At 44.1% G+C, this 18,343-nt stretch overlaps 1 protein-coding gene across 15 annotated transcripts in view; it reads left to right on the forward strand.

Moving 5' to 3' along the window:
* The window catches only part of nav3 (neuron navigator 3), a 240,426-nt gene that overhangs the window by 179,135 nt on the left and 42,948 nt on the right, over window positions 1-18,343 (forward strand). For 14 of the 15 annotated variants that reach the window (XM_061761831.1, XM_061761828.1, XM_061761829.1 and 11 more), the window contains 3 exons: window positions 2,590-3,670; window positions 8,053-8,162; window positions 14,266-14,374. In XM_061761831.1, coding sequence (XP_061617815.1) covers window positions 2,590-3,670; window positions 8,053-8,162; window positions 14,266-14,374 — 1,300 coding nt within the window. Of the gene's footprint in view, window positions 1-2,589; window positions 3,671-8,052; window positions 8,163-10,050; window positions 11,267-14,265; window positions 14,375-18,343 lie in introns of those variants that run through there. The other variant, XM_061761834.1, reaches the window with a different exon arrangement.

Consider the following 18,343-nt stretch of genomic DNA (forward strand, 5'->3'; position numbering starts at 1 on the left):
CGTGTATGGTCGTCACCTCTGCACAGCTGGCCAGCGACAGCGTGAATCGGGCGTGAATGTCAAATTGTCGCTTTGATAATGTTACAGGAATTTTGTTCGACACATGCAACCTCCGCTGGCACGGTTTTCGGGAGAGAGAGGGTGGATGAGACGCCATCCCGCCATCTGTTCCACGCGGGGAGTGCCTCAACTGCTCGGCCAAGAATAGGGGCCAGTCCTTAAATGAAAGTCATGCTTTGAGTTGAGCTCCGAGCTTGAAGAGCACAACAAGAGATGCGCGATTTGCATTACCGTGCAGACGCCTGATTAACTTAGGCATCAAAGGGCATGTGTTTCTGTGAAGTGTATGACTGGATGAATGTAATGCTGGCGATTGCTCTGCTTTACGTTCGTGCCTTCAGACACCAGGGGATGCACTTCAAGCTGCGGGAGAAAGCTGCTGACTTTGTCTAACTAGGCGAATGTATTTTCTGACTAGCTGGTGGAACATGTAAGGCAATGTCAGATAAAAGTAAGTAAATGAGTAGGTTGGGGACGCAAATAAAAATAAGAGTTCACAATGGAAATGAAAACCCCTTACCCAAACAACATGCATGGTTTCATTTCTGGGTCCAACTCCACCCAGATGAAGTGACATTTCAATCCTTGGCCACACTGCGAAAAAAAAAAAAAAAAAAAAAAAAGAAAACGAAAAGTCTGTTGCCACGGCAACAGCAAAGTCACTGCACGGCAGTGAAAAGTGGCGGTGCTGTGAAATAGCCCCGGGGGATGGGGTGAGGGAGTGGGAGGGGCCAGGAGGGGGGGGGGGGGGGGTGGGGTGACAGAAGTTGAGCAGGGGGCTCTCTAAAGATGGAGTTAATTGAGGCACTACTTGAACAACATGCATTACTTATAACCCCTATCTTTCACATCCGTGCATCACCTCGAGGGCCACAGAAGATCCTACAGGCGACATGACATTGCCTAGTATCAGCTAATGTATAGGCCTACGTACATGCACACATTTGAATATATGTTTTTGATCATCATTTATATAAACTTCAGTATAATGAGTATTGAACAGAACTGCCACCCTGACCTCAATATTATTTTTTTTGTGCAAAATTATTAAAAATACAATTTTAGGTTGTAATCAATCTTTTTTTTTTTCCTTTTGCATAGGCTACACATACAATGGTGCCTTGAGATACGAGTGACCCGATTTATGAGCAGATAGTGAACAATTCTTCAAAACAGGTTTCAAGCTGTTTTATGCCACTCACAGTTGAAGTTTACAGTCAAACTAAACAAAACAAAGAGAATTGCATGTTGTATTTTTAAAACAGGCACATAGCTTAGTTTTAGATAGGTCACTTTGTTTGGGCTATTCAATTATTTAATCATTAAAGATATATGTCTAAAGTTTTTACTCTCCCTTACATGACGGGTTGTACACTTTTTGGGATCCTACATCCGCAGACGGGCGTGTTTGACATTGTTAGAGGAGCTTGTCACGTGTAAGCCTGTTAACATGCTTCAGTACCAACCAAGCCAAGCCGACTAAACCTTCTGCCCTCTGCCTGAAGAAAGCTTATGATGTGAGGAGAGAAGGCTGATTCATTGCATTGCATCAAACCCTGTTCGCTCTGCTAACTGACAAGCGGACAGACATTTGGTTAAATGGCGTAGAACGTCATGCTGCCAACTGTGTCGCTTTACCCTCACACACAATTCAACCCATCTGCGACTGATTTTTGTTGAACAACTTTTAGTTACACACATATGGAGCAATTTGAGAATGCCTATGGTCTTAGATAACGGCTTTAACCCTAATTAAGGCCTGCAGTGACACAAATGACTGACAATTTTAATGAAATTGTATCTGAGCATAACCTAATAAATGCAGATAACAATCGGAACGCAATCTTTGGATCAGAGGCACCTTCATGTACCAAAGCCTCAAGTAATTGCTTGCCAAAAGTCAGTTCATTTCTGCAGTAGATCCTATTGGTTATTGTCATAATCTCAATTATTTGTAATTTTTAAAAAAAATTTTAACACGAGGGGAATCATTGTTTGTTGTCTTGGATACATGGTTGCATCTCTCACAAGCTATGTTATCTCTTTCGAGCATGCTATGGCAAACTTCTATAAATAGAATGATAGAAAGTTGATCCTTTAAGGCATCATTGCATTGAATAGAGTCTCTATCAAAACTTTCGGAAGTATTCTGCTAACAGGGACCAGACTTTTCTTGGTCACGAACATTTCCAAAGTTGCATGGATGTGTGCGAAACCTCATAGGAAAAGCACTTCATGTAACACAGGCTTGTGAACATGTGCAATCGGAAAAAGTCAAGAAGACTGTAAAAGTTTGCAAAGACTTCTGAAAACTTCTGGTTTTCCTATGAGGAATATAATGTTTCTGAATAAGACTTTCTTCACAAAATAAAATACTTAGTAGATAACCCTATGATCCATAGTAATTCTAGGGCCATATCTTATCCAATATGGATACTGGTCTTTCCATTTTTAAGGGAAAAACACTTTAAAATAGCTTGTTCTATCAGTACGTGGCACTTAAGAGTACTTCTTTGTGTCTTCTTCCAGAGGCAATGAGGAGCATCCCAGTAGCCGGCGGCATGAATGGAAGCGGAATGGGTGGGACTGTTCCCACCAGCCTAAGTGGGCAGCAGCTGGCCTCTGCCATTCCCTCTGCTACTGCCAGTAAGTCCTGGCGGAGCAAGTCGATGAACCTCAAGCACAGCGCCACTTCCTCCATGTTGGCCAGCCCCACAAACTCGACGTCCCCATCCCTGTCACAGCAGACCCAGGAAGGCATCCATCCGCACAGCAATGATGGGTCCAAAGTTGGGGGAGCACCCCACAGGTCTATGCTGGAGAAGTTCCGTATGATTAACCCTCGATCGGCCTCCCGGGTGTCGCCGTCCATGGCTGAGATGGCTCTGCAGGAAGAGGATGACATGTCAGAGTACGGCGAGGATGGCCTTACGCCCACGGGCTCGGTATGCAGCAGCAGCGGTAGCAGTGCTACGGTGAAACAGTTGCCCTCGAAGACCAGTGCATCCTCCTTTAGTGCCACAAGCAAGACCTCGTCTTCATCCTCCTTTTCCAAAAGTTCTGCAAATGCTAGCAAGTCCACGTGCAAAGACAAGGAGGACAAAAGCAAGCCTGGGAGCAAGCAAGTCTGCACTCCATCCAAAGAGGAGCGAGACTCTTTTTCGGACTCAGCGAAGAAGATGTCCAAAATCGCCAGCCTTGTGCCCAAGGGAGCAAAGCACGGAAAGAAAGACGGTGGCGGCTCCTCGGGTTCCAGTGGCATCCCCAAGCCCGGACTTAAAGCACCCTCAGCCAGTGTGGCAAAGCCCCAGGGTCAGTCCCAAAGCCAGACGGGCCTCAACAGCAGTAGTAACCTACGGGGAGGGGAGGCGGAGAGAGCCAAGCTCGGAAAAGTTGGACAAGGTGGGAGTTTCTACACGCAGCGCTCCGTCGGGGGTCCAGAGGGCAAACGAACCAGCATCACCTCCTCCACCAGCACGTCGGCCCTGTCTGCATCCAGTGGTGTCCTGGCAGGGGGAGGGGGAGCACTTGGAAACGGAATCGTTCAGCTGCCACAGCAGCAACAGCACAACCACCCCAATACTGCCACTGTGGCTCCCTTTATGTACAGGTAAGACTATTCCACCTATATTACAGCCCAAAGACATGCCAGAGATGCAGAGCTAAATTGTGGGCAACATTGTTTTTGTAAAAGTAGAAGCACTGATTCAACTCATTTACGTAAAAATAAAAAAACATAAGACTCTAAAAGTACAAAAGTAAAAAGTAAGTCATGATTTTTTTTCTTTTTTACAATACCCATTTTGCTATTTTGGCACAAGGAGGAAAAAAAAAAACCCAGCAGACTAAATAGTTTCTGTCTTTTATTACCAGATCCCGAATGGGCAAAACAGAACAAAATTACAAAAAATGCTGACTTAGTTTATGATAAGGACTGAAAAATACATCTTTATTCTTTTCAGATTATTTTTGAAACTGGTGGTTTTTAGGCTTCACCACAAATCTCTCTTCTAGCCGATAACATGAAAAGAATTTAAAAAAGGTCACGGACGGAGAACATTTTGCTTCTACGAATCTGTTGCATCATGGTCATTAACGCTCTCTGGTTCACGTTCTTCCATGTCACTGCCTGTTTTTTCTGCCTAAAAGCCTCCCAAATGTTTCTCAATTAAGAGCTCAGCCGCAGTTGACTTTACCTTAATTTCTCTATTTAGCACTTTTGTATGCCGTGTCGTGACTGCGGTCATCTGTGACGTTTGAACAAAGTAACAAGCCTATTTGGAAAAAGTAAGGAGTAGAAAGTACCGATATGTTTTGAAATGTAGGGCCTAAGTCAACGGTTGTCAGAAAATTAAATATCCTTGACTAAAGAACAGATACTTCAAAACCTACTACAGGAACAAACTACATCTTTTCCATCCACTAGTGTGTTTTGATGCATGTTGAGACGTGTGGTTAAACCCCTTCTGACATCCAGAAAGTGTGTAAATCTGCCCACCAGCGCCGATTTTCTGTGACGACAGGAGGGTGGGGAAAAAAAACGGAGAAGCTGCCAAAGTCTCTCGGATGCCTTTTGTTCTCCGAGAGAAAGAGAGTTTGCAATCCCATTAAACACGGCTTAATCCCTCACCCCTTCTCCCACTTCTGTCTACCTCCTCCATCGCGCGCAGTCAGCTCTGCCAAAAGGCGGCCGGTGCCTCCTTCGAGCACAACTTAAATCCCAATCTTTTGGGAACTTTCACTACTGAGCAGCTAATGAGTTATGGTGTTCTTTTAAACTGAGTCTCAAAGACATCCATACTCAATTATTATCATCATTATTAAGGACATTGACCATTGACTCATATCCTTTTTGGCAATCGTCAACACTAGAAATTCTATTCTAAAAATTCTTCAATGGCAATGATTCCATTCGGAGAACAACTGAAACGGTACTACCCAAACATGGCTCAGGTGGTAGAGTGGTCATCTCCCTACCCGAAGGTTGTGGGTTCGACTCTCAGCCCTTGTGACCATGTCGGAGTGTCTTTCAGCATAATGCTGAACCCCAAGTTGCTCCTGATGCTGCATCATTAGTAGGTGAATGAGGACACGGTGGTAAAGCGTTTGAGTACCTTGAAGGTAGAAAAACCATTTTACCATTTACCAAAGCTGAAAAGCAGAGGTGGGTAGTAACAAATGTATTCTGTTACATTTATGTAACATTTGGTATAACTTGCACTTGTCAGATTTGTTTTAATGCAAGATACTTTATACATTGACTTGAGTAGGTTTGTTCATGATACAAATTAACTCACCATTTGATCAGTACTTGTTTGTTTGTTTTCTCTCAAGTCCATTTGGAGGACTGCTTTTTACTTTTACTTGAGTCATATTCTAAAGTAACAGCATTGTTACAATTTTTGGCTAGTCTACCCACCTCTGCGGAAAGTATTTGTCATCCAATTATGTAATAGATTATGCAATGAAGGACTTGTGGCTTGGTATCCATGTGACTTGACATTCAGCTTTTAGAACATTACCTTGAAAATATTCCCCTATTCCGTTCTTCGCTTGCGTGCAGCGATATCTGTGTGCCAACGTGCACTTCCACTCTTGCATAATATTGCTCACACAGATTATCAGACCTCTACATTGAAGCCTTGTTGGCACTCCGTGCAGGAAAAAAGGAACAAACATATATATTCAAGAGCTTTGAAGCTAAACGAATTTCCCTACTGATATTGTAAAAATTTACTGCGGAAAGATAAATAATGTTTGTTGTGTGTCACAGACAAATTGTGTTGTTGGGTTGCTTTGATCTAAGACCTCCAGTTTGCTATTTTAAAATAACAAACAAAACAAAAAAAATGGAGAATTTAACTTTTCAGGGAGGGTGAGTTCGAAGTTACAGGGATTATTAGTTTCAGGCACCGAAATGGAGCGATGGCCCATTTCAACTAATCCTCACCTGTGCTGACTGTCGTGAACTTAATACTCTTGTCATATCAGCCTGCTTTCTTCATGCCTGTCCTCACTTGCACCCATCATCCACACACACCATCGACCAGTTGTGACATTAAGTTAAAAGCCTCCTGCTGTGTTGCTATTTACCTCCATTTTCAGTCCAAATTGGACAATTTAGTTTGGTCCCTTTTTACTGTATTTTCCTCTCGCCCATGTTCAAATTTTTTGCAGTTGTAGGCAGGACTGTGTGTATGTTTAATGTCCCACCCAGACAGAACAAGACTGTCTGCTCTACCTGCAGTCTGCCCACCACTATGTTAACTAATTGCATGATTCAAATCAGAATCAGTCTTAATTTTAAGTCAAGTAAAGTAAACGTGATCTTCACAGTTTGTAAAGCACACTCCAAATTGTCACGAATATCCATCCATCCATCCATCCATTTACTTTACCGCGTCTCCTCATTAGGGTCGCGGGCTGTCATGAATATGAATGATATATTACTGCTGTAACTATCTGCTATTTCTAAGCTATTATTTTAGCATTGTGCATATCAGTTATGGGTCATATTTTTAAATCCACTGAGGTAGGCAAAATGTGATTTCACACCTGAAAAACGCCACTTCGTTGAGGTGACAGTTTTTATCTGCACCTCCGCAGGTGCTACTTTTGTGCTTGTATGCGTCCATTTTGTCTCGTCTGTTTGGTGTGTGTGCCTGCGACACTGTTATCAGCAAGCGCACTGGCCCTCGTCCTTGTTGCCACCGTTGAACTCGGATTGTACACAAACACACATCGCACACACTGGCGCGCGCACTGCAAGTGTTTCATCCGAGACGTCCCCTCTTCCCTTTTGAGGTGTCCATCTGTTGCGACTGGAGACGCTCTTTTATCGGTTGCCATTGCAAACACGCGGCACGAGGAAGATGCGGTTTCCTTGGAGTCAATTGCTGAACCCTTCTCCTCTTTATTGGAATCAACCTTAAAAGTCAATAAATGCCTCTTGCGATTCACCATGAGGAATGTGGTTTGGAGTGTAAAGACAAGATAAATGTATACATGTTCGTGGCCGAACGACTAAATTGTAGTGGACTTTGACGTGATGAAAGTCGAGTCGAAGTCGATTAATGGATGATGCAACTGATATTTTTCGCAGCACATTACAGTGGTCCCCACCCTTTTTTATAGTTCGACGGATAAGCATAAAAACAAATTAGAATTACAACTCACCATTACGCTAAATATAGTTGTTGTAATTAGTGACAGCCCATGCCAAATAATGCATGATTATCAATTAGTTGACTTCAAGCGTGAAACGTCAACGCATAGTCGCAAAGTCGACCTATCAGTTCAACCACTAATGCATTTGCAGAGGGGTCTGGATAAATGCCTTCATGCATACACACAATTACACAGGGGGCTAGGATCTACAAATTCCACTTTTGTACAGAAATTGTCTGTTGATGCTGAGATTGTCAGTGAGTGGAAATTCCTGCTTCCACTATTGAATTATGGACTACAACGCTGATTAAATCAATATAGGATGTCACACAGTACATGCCAGATACTATGCAAGCATTTTCTCTAGTGACTGTGCAAAGGGTTATTGAAAAGAGCAATGGTACTGCAGTTACGGATGATAAAAACAAGCTTTTTATATATTGTGTGTATAATACTTGAGTGACATCAGGTGCTGGCAAACAAGCTAATTTGAAAGAATGTACTGAGAAGAAGTACAATACCGTTCGTGTGACATTCACATTTACGTAAAAATGTAATTGTGGCATTCATTAGTAAGGAAACCATTCATCTGTCAAAGAGATTTAACTCTATTTTACTTCAGCTTTTATAAACGTAATCATTAAATTCTGTTTTAAACTCTCTTACCGTCCTCAGAAAACGGAATCCAATGCTCCATTGATCATGAGTCCCACAAGTGAAACAAAACCATTTCGGAGACTTCTCGATTTATTAGATTTTTCTCCAATCGGGTTTTCTTTTGTGTTGTTGTGACACCTTGGTATGATTTATTTTGTGCACCCGCAGGACGTTCTCGGAGAATGATTGCACCATGGTGGCCGACCCCTGCCTCAGCCCCACCAAGGGTGAGCTGGTCTACAGCAAGACAGCCAAACAGTGCCTGGAGGAGATATCAGGTATGGACCCCAACACACACATGTGCTGGGCTTATCTCTGTGTGTGCAATGTCAATATGCCTCAATGCATTTACGTGTGTGCTGTTCAGTGATCTGTTTTAATGGTCCAGACCCCCTAATGCTGTTATATGGTATTTGCTTTCCTGTACCAGCGTTTGTTTGCCATTGTTGCTCCAATATTTTTCTATTCCGGTGTGTTTAGCTGAGATTCAACCTGTTATATTGCAATATTGATGAGCTTTCCTTTTGGGTACGCAGGATTTAAGCATGTGCCGCAGTATTAAATTAGCCAAATTTTAGGGTACTCGCAGGATGGACACTGATGTGACTCCTACAAGGTGCTAGTCTTGTCCATACAATATGCATTTGGAAGGTGATGGGTGTCTTTTTATGTCAATTTGAGGACACCAACCCCCACACCTCCCTTGTCCTCCCTCCTGTGCTCGTGTTGTGTCGCGAAGGGAAAAGGTCAACGCTGACAGTCGGACACAGGGAGCATCTGTGGCTCTTTGTTTGTGCCCCCGCGGCTGCAGTCATCTGTGACAGTCCCCACGCGGGTGTCGCACAAAGCCGTCGTATGACACATACGGAGCAAACACATCTTCATTTGCAGTCTCACGATAATATCAAAGAATGGTTCTTGTGTTTTGTCTGAGATGATGATGTGCCTTTTGAACTATTCTTGGGATAAAACATGACAAATGACTCAATCACTGCCATGAGTTTCTAAAATCTGAAATCCGATTAAAAGTTGAGCATCTTCGATGAAAAAAGAAAACACACCTGTCCAACATTTTGAATGTATTAATATAAGACGACACAAACTGTGTGCGACGAGATCTCTGAGATAAGTTGGACTCGAGTTTCCCAGACCTTTTGCTTCGGCCGCGGTTTTTCCCAGCCTTTTATTTTCGAGGGTAAAATTAGACTGCAGCGCCGACTGTTAACTTTTGTTTGGAGTCCATTCAGAAACACTTGTTTGTTGTTGTCACATGTCCCGCCGTCGCTTCAGATCCTTTCGTTCTTGACTCTGTGATTGTGGAGCGGCGGTAATGAGTAGGTCGACTGCATATCAGAATCAGAATCATCTTTATTTGCCAAGTATGTCCAAAAAACACACAAGGAATTTGTCTCCGGTCGTTGGAGCCGCACTAAGGCACATATTTTACATTAGAAAAATCCCACAAAACACCACGAAATAAATATGTCACATAAAGTATATATCCTGGGGTGGTAGGACTGAACATGCCTGAACCTTTTTGGCCCTCGACCAGGTACAAATAGTCACCTTGGTGCCCAAAAATAAGATCTATGAGGTGCTTAAGTGTATATTTTAACGGCATCCACCGGAACAGACTCTGAAAAAAGGTACATGAGTAACATACCTGTCCGTTGTCTGCCATGGGACATGTGGAAACACTTACCTTTGTGTCCAATGATTATCCCTGTGGGATGAGTTTGTATGCCTCAAGGGAAAGTGTACCCTTTTCCTGACATATTTGATGGGTCCCAATGTCCTTTCAGCCTTTATAAATTAGGCTTGTGCACGGCAGCTGGGGGGCTAATAAAGCTCAAACTAATTGATGAGTAATATGTCAGTTCTGCGGTCTAATTGTTGATCCGCGATAAGACGACGGGCTCGCCGTTAAGCGCATCCAGATAGCATTCAATTAAGTTTGTCAGTCAGCGAGGGGCGGCGCGCTTACAAGTGCCCTGTAACTGTAAACAACTCAACAACTCGTCTCGTTGTCGAGATGGCGGAACAGCGAGGGTGGAAGCATAGTTGAGGGAGGAACGATAAGGGGCTGGCAGGTAGATCGTGAGAGAATGCAAGAGAGAAGCATTAGGAGAACGAGAGGATGCTAAACAGTGAGCTGAGAGAGGGAGAGAGAGAGAGCCGTGCGAGTCCTCTGCTGGCTGTGGCTTCACCAGCCGCTCACTCTCCGTTGCGAGGAGAGAGGGACCGTCACGGCGTCAGAGCAGGAGGCAGGAGATGTGGAGCGGCAAGGTGGAAATTAAGGGCTGTCGTTTAATCAGGGAGGAAGATAAAGAGCGTGCAAGGAGGAGGCGGAGGTGGATACGAGAAAAACGGAGAGAAATGTAACGACTGGCTCATTCACACCCCTGACTGTGGTGGTCGAGGACTGGAGGCGGTTAGGCATGAGGACTAGAGAGGAAGCGCCTAAGGAGTTAAATTGTAAGAATTAATGGAGAGCATGGCCTGGCTCCAGGATGGATCTGGACTCTGCCTGTCTACCAGGACCACAGTTTGGGAGGCGTGGTACCCATGTCTCTACCTCCTCCATGCTTTGGTTCCATCCTATTCACAGCAACAGTCCATCCAGGATGGACTTACTTTTTCCTGCTGAGTCAAAGCAAGCAACAAGGTAAGCTGGCAAAACAAGGAGGGGTTCAGTGAGAAGACATGAAGAGAGGTGCCGAGTTCTCTGTGTATCAGGGAGGCTGCCCGGCTCGACGCACTCCCCAGCCCCTTCCGGACAACCTCAACTTGCGGCTCAAGCAGCGCTCCCTTACCAACCTGACGCTGCACAGCGATGCCGAGCAACGGGTTTGCGCCTCGGAGCTGGACAAGCATCCGGCTCGCATCCCGCAACGTCAGAGCTCGTTGGTGTACCTGTCTTCGTCTTTGTCGCAGCGGGCAGGGGGTAGTCTTCATGGCAGCCCCAGGAAGGAGGCGGTCACGAGAAGCTGCGGCCCCCGAGCTCGATCCCTGTCCCTCTCCCTCACCAAGATGCTCTCGCAGTCGGAGCACTCCCTCATCCCTGTGCCTTGGCGGTGCACAGCTGCGGGTGGAAGGCCGCAGCGAGCTTCCTACGGCGGCCAGCCCCGGACCGAGCCTCCTCACAAGCCCAAACAGCAGCCGGGCGCGAACGAAGAGGGGAGTGGCGGGCGTACGGACGAGGAGCAGGGAGTAGACACGGGCGCTGGGACGCGAGGAGGCAGGGAGAACGAGGGTGGCTATTGGGCAGAGGAGGAGGTTTCTGGGGGAGGGCCTCGTGAGGGGACAGCTCAGCTGGATAAGGATGTGATCCTCACCATGCTGGGCGACCTGGAGCAGGTGCTGCACACACAGCCTCGCCCACGTAAGTCAGCACAGACGCCACACGGATGCCTCACCCTCACACAATTACCATGACAGGTATAATTTCATTTGAAGAGTCATCATGCTTTATTAAAAAATAAGTTCACAGCTGTAAGACCTTCCCTTGTAAGCACACCCCATAATTTAAGAATTGACCTATCATGGACTCTGATAGATTAAAGGTACTTTTAGGCTCTATAAATTAACATTCTGGTAAATTGGAAAATGATGCAATTTCACTTAATTGGTCCAAAAATAATTATTTATTTACTAAGAATAATGTATCTTTGGTCATCTATCTGTGTCATTAACATATCGTGACAGGCAGAACAATTAAATGCCCTTTCACTAGATGGCAGAAGGTACATTTAACCTGTATATCCACCTGTTGCCATTCATACAACAAAATGATAGCTTTGTCTTCAACGAAAAAGGCCAAGATTTCACACTCAGTACATTTTGGAGGAAGTTGAGATGAGATCATGATTATTTCAGTGTGTATACAGTACTTTTTGTGTCATTTTTGTTTGGTGGTGGCCTTTGCTCAATAAAGGTTGGGAAGCACTATACTAGATGTTGCCAAGCAATTGTATTGTGTGCACATGAATGTTAATGTATGTGTGAGAAAGATCCATCCAGATCAAGTTTTCCCGTCCAAATAGACAGAATGGTGGCTGGATTAAGGAGATTTTTGTAAGATAGGCAACCGTGGCACATTCAAACGACCAAAGGCTACCAAAATCTTCCATCAGCTGTACAATTAGTTTATAAGGGTAATTCCATACAAATAGTGGCCGGCAGCCAGTGTGTATTACAATTAGACGGTACTTTGTTAGTATTCAACAGGAGTGAGTCCCAGCTTGCAGTCTTTCTTGACACAGAGACTGACCTTTTTTTTCCAGATTTCTTGGCGTGTGCGTTTGAGCAAGCAAAGCTGAGAGCAGTTGGAGTGCGAGCGGGTGTCCATATATAGAAATCCAGACGATAGATCAGGGAAAAAATGGTGAGTCTTGCATTCAGAGCAGGCTCAGGCAAGGATTTATGCAGTGTATATCTCATTATTTTACACAAGGTGCAAACATTATTTCTAAATAAATGAGGGGACATTGTTGGGGCTCTCAGCTTATGTCCTCTAAGCAGCCACATATTTCAACATTAGGATATTAAGTTCTCGGTATTAAAAAGCTGTATTGCTGACTTCTCCTCCTGCTGAGCCAGGAAAGCGCTTCGAGGGGGTTGTGTTGAACAAGGAATGGTCGCTTTTCTCCATTTTTAATAGACTCCGATATTTGTGCAACGTTTGCCCGCGGGGTCGAGCTCGGCTCTTTTCTACCGAGTGCAGGTGCACCTCACACACACATACCAGACCATAAATGCAATCAATGTCGAATGAAGGCCGTGGGCCGCGTCTCAATGTCGCATTCAGTAAATGAATGAAGGAAAACAATGAAGCGCTAATTTTCCACAGTGAGCTTCACTTGCATGGCTGATGTAAATCACGGTGGACTTCCCAAAGTCAAGCTTTCCCTTTAATGGCTTCAGTTTCGCCTGATATGAGGTCAGCGGTTTGGACGGCGCGGCAGCACTTCGACCTCACTTAACGTGCCGTCTGTTTGCTCTGGCCAGTCAAAACATGACCTCAATTATACCCAGCTAGCCCTTAGCCTCTCTGAGGTCATCCACAAGGACGGTGCAGTGAAATTGAGGGCGAGTGTCAACATTTATATAAATCATCTTTGGGTGCAGGCGTGGAAGTGTTTGTCTTTTATAATTATGCCTGATTCCCTGACGCGCCTGCATACATTTTTCGTTTAAGTCTTGGTTGTTTCCTTGGCTGACCGCAGTATACTGTACTGTTGCGCCGCATCGATTCAGGACATTACGCTTTCCGCGATCTGACAAATGCTGTGTCAGTGCCACCGAGGCTGCCACTCATTCATCATACTTGGTGAACTGCGCGACTCAAACAACATGTATCGCCACGCCTCCTGCGCCAAAACGAGATTGCTGTCGGCGCCCGAGATTATTTTCATACTGGCAGTGTCTTCGAGTCATTCGTTTCTGCAACGTGAGGGAAAACACCAGAAGAAGAATTCACACCCTTTTGCCCTGCAAACTGTGGATTCCTATTCGGGATGTGATCAATCACAACGTGCCTTTGCAATTGTTTCCAAGTGCCCTAAGTCAACTCTGGAATGTATTTTTCATGAATTTATACTTAGGTTGGTGTTTCTTCTCAATGCGGAACGTAAACACCTCAATTGTTTTCCCTGCTCCTGGCGCTCACTGCAAGTTGCAAGGAAAGCTCATGAAACTTTAAATCTCTTTTTTTTGCTCTGCCTCTCTGGATTCGGTTTGATGTCAGGATGTCAGCTCAGAGATTGAATGCAGCTTCTTCCCAATTTAACATCAGCTGGCCCATTCAGAGCTAGTGTATCCTCTATTTCAGATGTTAATTATCACAGTTCCTGTGGTCCCAGCATGCAGATAGCTTGATGAGGGATTATTAATCAGAGCAGACAAGTAGATACTTTAATGTGCAGCTTTTAGCTCTGAATCAACCTTTGCTTATGACTAACACTCCAAGTTTAGTCTGATATCGAAATGGAAAAACAAGCACATAAGATAAACGATTATTTCATAGCAGTGACAATTGAGGTTCTGGTGAGGGGGGAGGGGGGTGGGGTGAGAAGAAGCGGCTGCGTTTTCCGACAGGGAAGGAGAGGATCTCTGACAGTGTTCCTTCGTAGGCACGGATTGGTGTCACAGCACAGCATGCGCTGTCGACCGTGGACCTTTTATCACGACCATCTGAAATATTGTGTCTAGGCTTCATAGAAAAAAGGCTAGAGCCATTATGACTTCCGAGGACCATTTGTCACTTTGTCCCCCCAATGAGACACACTGTGACAAATGATGAAAAACTGTGTCAGACTGTCTTTTCTTTTGTGGGGAAGAAAGCCGTGTGTGTGGACTAAATCGAATGTTGTGTGTCTGCAGGAGAGGACCCCGAGACGAGACGAATGAGGACGGTAAAGAACATCGCTGACCTGCGGCAGAACCTGGAAGAAACCATGTCCAGTCTACGGGGGACACAGATCAGCCACAGGTAGGCAGAGAGATGGTAGTAGCTGTAAATGACTACATGCATTTGTGTTATTATGCTATGTGACGAATGAGCGGCCATACTGACGAATTACACATTATATAAAACGACTTGTTTTGCACAATAGTTTCTCGTACTTGGAGCCTTTCGATACTTTTGGCCACCTGCTCCCGAGGTTGTTTGCTGATCTATTTCTACTTTTACTGGCACGCTGTGTGCGGACCTGCTATATTCGCGGCCTTGCCAAGTTTGCAAGCATCTAAGCCTGTGGACCCCTACCTGGCCCGCACAGCCAAATCTCAACTGGGTGCTGGTGCAGAAATAAATCTATTGCTGACAAATCTGCCAGTGGTTATTTTGAGAAAGCCTTCTGTCACTGCAACGACAGCACGATTTAATGAGATCCAATACCAGATTTTATTGTGCTTATACATTTTCAGTGGGTAGGAATTCACGACACAGCGCCTATTTAAGTACACATCTTGTACCAATCCTCTTAATGTATAAGCGCACAAATATATCCTTGATGTCAGTTTGAAAGATTTGAATGGTAGGTTTAAATGTCAGTTTAGTTTATCAGTTTATTTTTGAAAGGGGACAATGCAATTTCATAAAACACATGAAGTACACATGGTTAAAAAAGCCAGAATTAGCCAGAAGGCTAGTTTTCATCTGTAGTCCCCTGGCCATGATGTAAAAAAGCAGTAAAATACATCTACTGTCAAGCTGCAGTTTTGGAAGTGTAGCTCCCAGTTTTGTATATTCCCACTGAAGTGATGCGTGGTGAAGCTGAGACGTGCTCGGCTTCCGCGGAATGATCCTACGCCAACGCTCATTTTGAAGGCGGTCGACAAACAGTATATCGTGACACTACCGCTGAAAAATGGAGATAAATGTCCACTCTGAGCACGGCTTTGTACGGCAGATCTGTTTGTTTCCATCTATCCATCCAGCCGTCCATTTTCTATAGTGCTTGTCGTTATTATTGGTCGCCAGTTGCGGGGCACATACAGTGGCGTTCCTAGCTTAAATATGCTGCCCTGTCTGGCCGCACATTTTGAACATACCAGAAATTGCCACTGCACATATAGATAACTATTCACATTCACATTCACGAAAAAAGTCTTTAATTAACCTAACAATTTTGTTTTCGGTGTGCGGGATGAAGCTGAGAATCGAACGCACAACCTCTCAACTTCAAGGCAGACATCCTAACCACTACTGACAGAGTTAGTTTTGTTGAAGTAATTCTTTATGAATGACTACACCCTTGTACACAGCAAAGTCATTAATAGCATGATAACAGGAGTCTGATGTGAAAAACATAAAAACCCTGACCAAAACCCTATGAATGAACTATAGAACAAAGCTCCGTTTCCTCCATTTTACCATTGTGTAATGGCCAAGTGTCTCAATACATTTGTCTTATGTCCTTGACTTCGTTCAATATCTTCCCTATCTGCCTCACACTGAACCCACAGGAAGACACGCCTCAAATTATTAATGATGCGCCCTCTATTACTATCCCTGCCTTGCTCTTCATATTTCCTGCCTTTAATGAGGTCGCTCCCTTCACCTGCGAAACATCCCTTCATCTGCACGCCACATTGACCGTTGTAGCAGACTCGAGGCTGCAGCTCAGACATCATGACGATAGCTATCGTCCGCACACTTCTCTCTCTCTCAGTCTATTATTTGGGTTGTTTTGGCCCATTTACCAAGGAAGACGATGCCGACAGCCATGACAGATGGCTTTCTGTGTATGTGTGTGTGCAAGGGTGTGTTTGTTTTCTATTTCTTATTTCTCCCCTTGGAGGCTTCCCAGCCAGCCATAATCAATACTTTGTTTTTACCACACAGAAACAGGTTTTTCGTGGCCTGGCGTTGCCGTCCATGTGACTCAGTGTTAAATCACATATCCCGTGTAGAGGCTACATTTACATGGACAGCAATACCCTAACGATAGACCTTCGTCCTGCCTAAAATGACAGCCGCTCCAGTAAAATAAGAGCGTGCGAATAGGCCCATTTAATGGGAAAAAAAAATGTAACGCATGTTTTAATATTAGGAATGTGATAAGCGCTTCTGGCGCTGTCTGCCAATTGAGTCCATGACAAAAGCCTGGCCAGAACCAACCTAATCTCCCTCCTGGATAAGAAATGGCCATAATCACCGCAAAGTAATTAATCAGCGTCACGCTTGCATTGACATGACAGACTTGCTCATCACTCTGTGTCCCCACTTTGGGAGTCTCCCTCTGTGCCTGTTATGTCCTCACGGCCTTTTGATGGCATACTGGATGCTTCATTTTATGGGGATTTTATTACTAACATCACCACAAACAAGGCTATTATTATTATTATGTAAATATAAGTAAATCTGAGCTTCAGCTCCTGTATTAGCGCTCATTAGGCAGTTGGTGCACAGGTAATGCGGTGGCCACCTTCATAATGCATAATGCATAATGCATAATGCGACCCAACCGTTTGCCACGCTTCATTTCCATTCACAATGCGTTTGTAGATTGCCCTCAATTGAAAGGCTGGTTATTTTGTGTACCAACTGCAGTCTCATCAACAACAGACGTGTTTTGCTCTCCTCAGACACTCGTCATCGATCCAAATACAAAATTAATTGTATTTGCTAGCCTCGAGAAAGATGCGTTCATATTGATTGACATAAGGGAAAAAGAAAAGTCGCTGTTTGAAGAAGTGTCCCGATCTTCAAGGGCAAATCTCGCCTTGTATTCTCATCTCTTCTCTATCTGGGGATTCCACGGCAATCTGATGACACTTCGAACATGATAGCGTCACGTGGCCTGCTTTGTTAGGGTTGTTTACACTTGGAGCACAGAGTGACCAACAACGGCTAAACACAATTATTATTATCACAATCTTGAAGTTGACGCTTCACAGACAGACCAAATATGAACATTCGTCTAGAGAAATATTCAAAGCAAAGGTGGACCTTTAAATTCTATGTTGTCCCGACTGGGAGATAAGAGAGTCACATTATTTGTCTCAAATAATGACATTTTTTGCATTGCCCCTGCAATTGACTGGTGACCGCTCCGTATCTTTCAAAAGCCATTGACAATGCCATAAAAGTGTATATCAAGAACATGAGCATTCTTTTATGAATACAAAAAGACACATTTCAGCACACCATGATACGAGTTTAATGTGCGTATGCTCTCACCTCTTAAAATGAAGTTTTAAAAGCTGATACTCAGGGAAAAGCTGCATTGATTTTCTTTAAAAAATGGTATTAAACATTTATTATTACAATTCAAATCGATTTAATTCGATATCATCGTGAATATAAATGTGCATTACATTCGTGGAGAAGCATTTTCTCTATTGCATTTTCCATCATCTCATTCTTGTATTTGTCAAGAGCATCACTATATCATATTTCCATTTAAAATCCTAGATTTTTGCCTTTTATTAGATCGTTTTTCTGTTTTAATAAGCTTGCATGTGGTAGGTTGGATGTTTAAACCATCTTGGCGTCTTTCCTCTACTTTCCAGCCTTATCCTCTGCATCTACACACACACACACACACACACACACACACACACCATTTCGCTCCATTTGTCCGTCTTTCTCTTTTTTTCCCTCTTTCTCTGCTGCCTCGAGATAATGATAAGCTGATTTCGCAAGCTACGTCGCATACAAATGTTGAAAAGATGTCGATTTCTTGGCGTGGCAAATTGCATTTTCATTGTGACGCGGCGTCACATTTTTTTTATGGCACTGTAACAGGGCGTTGTGTGTGCGCGTGTATGTGTGTTGACATCAGCAGCTGTTGATCGAGATATGAAGTGAATATGGGTGGCATCACTGCCCTTCTCATGTCGCTACTCTGCATCATAGGGGGGGCTCGCTTATCAAAGGCACCCAAACGCACACCAATTTTTATTAGTCTTCAATTGGATCGTATCAAATTGTGAGCTGTACCCAATGTTTTGG

This window comes from Phyllopteryx taeniolatus, chromosome 22 (assembly GCF_024500385.1).
Source record: "Phyllopteryx taeniolatus isolate TA_2022b chromosome 22, UOR_Ptae_1.2, whole genome shotgun sequence".
NCBI lineage: Eukaryota > Metazoa > Chordata > Actinopteri > Syngnathiformes > Syngnathidae > Phyllopteryx > Phyllopteryx taeniolatus.